The following is a 6000-nucleotide window of genomic DNA, read 5'->3' as shown; positions in this document are numbered from 1 at the left end:
ATATTGTTGTCAGTCATTACTAGACTGCAAACTTTTTTTTTTTTTAAGATTTTATTTATTTATATGACAGACAGAAATCACAAATAGGCAGAGAGGCAGGCAGAGAGAGAGAGGAGGAAGCAGGCTCCCTGCCGAGCAGAGATACCGATGTAGGGCTTGATCCCAGGACCCTGGGATCATGACCTGAGCTGAAGGCAGAGGCTTTAACACACTGAGCCACCCAGGTGCCCCTAGACTGTAAACTTCTTAAAGATAAGGACCATTTTGTGTATCATTAGTCTCTGATGCCTACTACAGTCATGAAAACACCAATGATGTTTCCTAAATATTGTTGAATATTGAACAGCAATAGTGACTACATGCGTGCAGAAAAAGCTCCCCTCCAATGCAGTCAGACTGATAATAATTTCAAAAATAGTTAAAATAAAAAGCCATAAGAAGATGATATATATCAAATGCTTTCAACTTAAAGCACATTCATTCCTACACTTGTATGTATATTGATTTCTTCACAAACACTCTATTGAAAGGCCAAGGCCTTTTGAGTATGAATCAGTTTATGAGAATTATATGCAACTTCTTTCCTGCACCAACCACAGTAAAAATGCATTGTCTGAAGATCCTTTGCTTTTTTAAAAAGTAAATTGGAAGCAATTTGAGTGCAGAATCTTCTGAGATATGTTTTCTCTTTTAAAGTTCTCATCCACACATAACTGAGCATTTTTAAAAAAATAATTTGACATCAGTTGTTGTCCCAAAGCATCCAACCTTGTTTTCTCGGAAATAGCAACTCCTTGTATTTTTGCATTTATATTTTGATGGCTTATGTAGTATTTAATTAAATTGTCTAACAGGAAGGCCAATTACCTGGCAATATAGGGACTTAATAGTTCGTCATTATTGGTTGTAAGAATAGGCCATTTTAGGATATTGCTTATTTTCTCTTGCGGCTAGTCACATCCAGTTCTAAGTGAGCCCACCCATCAGGTTAACCCTAGCAGGTTTGGCAGTTAGCTTACCAATCTAGAGTTCTCAGGACTGAGTCCTCTGGAATGAAGGCAACATGTCAGGTCTTGTGAAGCAATTAGACCATTTGCTACAGTCGCTTGAAATTGAGCAAGGGCTCCACAATTTCACACTTGCGTGTATTCAGATCTCTCAGGTAGATGGCAACTAGACTCCATAAACAGATTCCTTTTAGCATTTTACAAAATTCAGACTTAAAAGATACTACCTCTATCCAGAAGGGTAAATCCCTAATGAAATGAGTTGTGTGACACTTGAACTGAGGCTCCTAAATCAGGTAAGAAGGACCCTACCTTGATGCATTTAATACTGCTATAATAAAACCAACTAATCTAAATAGATTTGGGGTTGAATCTTGACATGATAATGCATGCCTAATACATAGGCGGCACTCGAATTTTTTTTTTTAATTTTATTTATTTATTTGACAGAGATCACAAGTAGGTAGAGAGGCAGGCAGAGAGAGAGGAGGTAGCAGGCTCCCTGCTGGGCAGAAAGCCCGATGTGGGGCTCCATCCCAGGACTCTGGGATCATGACCCGAGCCGAAGGCAGTGGCTTTAACCCACTGAGCCACCCAGGTGCCCCTCGAATTTTTTTAAAATATGATTTTTATTTACAAAATATCTTTGAGGATTTGTTTTGTGAGATATAATGAACCTTAAGAGCAGTATTTGGTCCTGGATGTTTACTCTAGAGTAACAAATTGAGAAACAGAAATTGTGCATGTGAGTGGGCACCATTGTATATTTCACAATACATATTAGTATTTAGCTATAGCAATAAAAATATCTTATTGAAGAAATATCACATACGAATAAGCTGTCATGTCATGAAATTAAATCATAATGTTACTACGCTATTTCAAAAAAAATTTTAGAGATTTTATTTGAGAGAGCGAGGGAGCCCACAAGTGTTGGGGAGGGACTGGAGAAAGGGAGAAGCAGATTCCCCACTGAGCAGGGAGCCCGACCTAGGGCTGGATCTTAGGACCCTGAGCCAAAGGCAGATGATTAACCAACTGAGCCACCCAGGCGACCCTATGTTACTTCAAAATCATTTGTCTCTCTGCTCCATAAGATCTAAGCTCAAAGACAATATAAGACTCATTCTGCCTACCCTAACTTTGGCACGTTAGACATATAATAAATATTAGTTGAATTGAAATAAATGTTGGCACTATAATAAATTAAAGAATGCAGGTCTTTTTTTTTTTTAAGATCTCATTTATTTATTTGAGAGAGAGAGAGGGAACGCAAGTGAGTAGGGAAGGAGCCGAGGGGAAGGGAGGAGGGGAAAAAATCTTCAGCAGACTCTGCACTGAGTGCAGAACCTGACACTGGAAGTTAGTGCTGCTCAACCTCAGAACCGGAGATCATGACCCCAAGATTGTGACCAGAGCAGAAACCGAGTCAGTCGCCTAACCAACTAAGCCACCCAGGTGCCACAAGTCCCCAAGAATGCAGGTCTTTTGATGCAAGTTCAAAGTTACAAACAATGAGGTGATAGGGCCAATGATTTAAAAATATTTTCTTTTGTACAACTGAGGATCAGCAACATTTAAAGCCAATCATACTTTAGTTCTTAAATAAGAATACAAGAGATCTCTATATAAAATGGACCCAAAAGAAAAGTGTTAAATCTATGTAGGGATCACATTTTAAAAAAATTACTCCATCAGATGCTCAAGGAATATCAGAAATTAGTAAAAAATTTTCAAAATATCTAACACAAAAAATCTTCTCCATTCCCTATCTTTTATGCCATCATCCCGAAATAGTTGAGTATTCCTTAAAAAATATCTGATGGCTCTACAGTAGGTACTTAAATTAAGTATACAAAATTCATGTCCCCCCCCATTTAATAGGAATTATATATTTTATCCAAAAGAGAAAAGAAATTGAAATAAAAAAGTTACAATAGTGATAAGGATTCATTTTATTGTGTTTTCCACATAGAAGCTTTTTTTTGATGAAAAAAATTCTTTACAAAGATGATCTAAATTGAATCAGTAACAAACAAAATTTAGCTTTTAAATGAGTCAAGTATTCTGCATTTGAAATTCAATTCCACAAACATTCAAGATTAGTGAGTTTTGGTAAGGAAAAAGGACTAGCAGAAAGGAAAAAGACATCTTTTCAACAGATAGTACTTTATAGTTTTTCTTTTAATTGCTTTGGGAAAACACACCATATAGTTATTTAAGAAATATATTTTAAGCAAGATTTAAGTGCTTTAAGTCAAGTGGATTCAGACTAAAAAGTATTTTAAAATTTGCCAAGATACTGAAGTGTTAAAAATATTCTTATTCATTTAATTTCGTGTTTAAGGAAACCTATGACAAATAAGAAAACAAAAGGCAAAAAAGTTTACCTGCATTTTTATATAATAAATTCTAGATCTATAAAAATTTCCTGGTTTATACACAAAGGCCAATGCTTGACCTTCATTGATCCATTTCTATGTAGTTAAAAAAATACAGTATCAAATCTTTCTCCCTCCCCCCAAAAAACTAGAAGAAATATTTTAAAGTGTGAGTGTGTGAATGTAGCTATGCATATCTTTAAGTGTACAAAACACACAAATATCACTTTACTTAGAAAATTATTTCATCATACTGTAAACATCTCTTCCCCTACATCTGGACATTTCAAAATAGTCTTTGGTATTATTAGTTATTGTGCTTTGAAACGGAAACTTAAAAGATTTCTGTAGCAATGCTACATAGACATCTTAAGACATAAATAAGAAAAATGCACTTGGAATAAGTTACAATTAGCTGCTTTTGCATAATTTTCAAAAACTACAGTGTATGCCTAGTCACAGTTTTGTGAGAAAGAATATCTCCTTTTTCAACTCCTTAATTTTAAGGAACACTTAATCATTTTGGCTAAAAATCCATTTTTGGAGTGGATCTGATGGATTGCATGACACCAAGCTTGGATGCTCTCCATTTGCTGAAAGGCACATTTTAAAGAATGGATTATATAGAAGTTGATCCTAGAAAAAAAGAAAACACAACAGACATTAAATTTCAAGACTCCTAGTTAACTGATAAATATGAAAACTACATCATAGTCTCATTGAAGCTAAAGGACACTCACAACCAAATGTACACAGCTCTTAACTTTTAATCTTTCTCAGATCAACCTTGTCTGATAAAATCTTTCTGGTTTCTGGTGTAAACCATATCATTTATGCCACTACTGTTCAATTCACAGGAGGTATTAGATAAATAAAGAGATGTATAGAGAGTAAGGTCTGAATCAAGTTTTCAAATAAGAACAATTCCATTGTTATATCCACAAGTGACAAACCCTTCAAAAAATGATGTTATAAAAATCGATCTTTTAGTATTTTAGTAGGGTACAAAACAATTTTCAGGTAAGGACTGCTATGTTCCAGCTAAGCTTTAATACATATATTTAAAAACAGCAAAGATTTTTTTATGTATTCTCTCAATTCTAAATTCATTAAAAAAAGCACAAAAACAGGAGAAATTAGTCACTTTAGGGACGAAAAAGATAATGATCTTTTTTTTCTTGGCCATGATTAAATGCCAGAAGCATTGTAAGAAACTCTAAAAAGACAAACATGAGCAACTATTATTAATAATTTACAAAAGTGTTGACGGTATAAATCATGCTTTCATTAAGCAACTTGTTCCTACGAGTATTTAATTCATAGAAACATTCTCTCATCACATTGGTAGACAGACACAATAACAAAGTTAACAAAGAAATACTGACGGATCACATTACTATGCTATGGTTCATGCATTTTCCCAGATAAGCAACTTGAGCTAATCAAAATAATTATGGGAAGGGGTAAATTAATTGCACTGAGGTACCTTCTGGATCTCCCATATCTGTTCTCCACTGGCCACTGTCCTGTGACCTTTGTAGGCACACGCTCTCAGCTGAACAAGACCTTGAGCAGCATGAAGACATAATTCCCTCTGGATGTTATGCCGAATTTCATGTTGAGCCGAGTATTCAAAATACTGTGAAAAGAAGAATGTTGTCACTGACCTGTATCCTCAGCTGCAAAATAATGGTCCAATAATAATAATAATTTTAAAAAATCAGCAACTTGCTGAATAATGAAGTCCTGTGTACGCAACAAAATAATACAATAAAAATAGGTGTTAGAAATATGAGTTTTATGACAGAAGATGCTATAACCCCTTCCCAGCCTATCCCCAGCAGGTAGTTACATAACAAGGTACCGTCTCCCTATCGTGTCAGAAATGGGAAGTAAGTCAGGTGGAATGGAGGTTAGCTAGGACAGGTGTGCCACAGAAAGGACCTGGAAACTTCTAATAAGCACATTAACCGCCTCTTCCTCTCCACAAGTGTTCCTTCTCTCCTATTAATCTCAATTAATGGCATTTTCACTTACACTAGGAACAATTAGATGAGGTAATCTCCATGTCTCAGTTTCCTTCCCTGTAAAATGGGTGATTTTATAGTTTTCCTGCCCCACAGGGTTATGAGGCTAAGAGGGCTAATCTATGTAGAACACTCAGAACAATAACTGGTACATGGTAAGCTTTTTATTCATCTTAGCTGCTATTACTAGCATTAAAGTTTCTCTCTCCCTGTATGTCCAATTTATTAATCAGCCCTTTAGCTCTACTGAATTTCCCTCTCAGATGTCACCATCGCACTTTGCTTTGTATCTCACTTCTCTTATTCCAGCACTCAGAATCTCCACTGTAATACTTCCAGCTACCTGCAATTTCTGCATTTTCACTCTGCTGCCAGTTGGTCTTTCATAACACTGATTTGATGCCCTACCTCCCTTCCTCGGGTGAGTCACTACTGCTGCTAAGAGGAAGTTCACAATCCTTAACAACTACATGAACTCCTCAGTTTTCAATCTTACAACAACCACTGCCTGAACTGTACACCATGTTCTTCTCACACAATTTTACCAATGTAGAGTATATGCATCCATAAGTCCAAGACTGCTTT

The 6000-nt window shown here is 35.8% G+C and overlaps 1 protein-coding gene across 5 annotated transcripts in view; it reads right to left on the bottom strand.

The window, feature by feature from the left end:
* Positions 1-2944: 2944 nt before the first annotated feature.
* Positions 2945-6000, bottom strand: part of GALNT3 (polypeptide N-acetylgalactosaminyltransferase 3) — a 46079-nt gene continuing 43023 nt past the window's right edge. For all 5 annotated transcript variants that reach the window (XM_082689465.1, XM_082689467.1, XM_082689468.1 and 2 more), the window contains 2 exons: positions 4875-5027; positions 2945-4024 (listed from right to left, as the gene is read on the bottom strand). In XM_082689465.1, the coding sequence (XP_082545591.1) occupies positions 3902-4024; positions 4875-5027 (276 nt within the window). In that variant the 3' untranslated portion in view covers positions 2945-3901. The remainder of the gene's footprint in view (positions 4025-4874; positions 5028-6000) is intronic.

The sequence above is a fragment of the Mustela nivalis genome, assembly GCF_964662115.1.
Source record: "Mustela nivalis genome assembly, chromosome: 11".
Taxonomy (NCBI): Eukaryota; Metazoa; Chordata; class Mammalia; order Carnivora; family Mustelidae; genus Mustela; species Mustela nivalis.
Note: the sequence above shows the minus strand (reverse complement) of the source record. Positions and strands in the feature narration are given on the sequence as shown.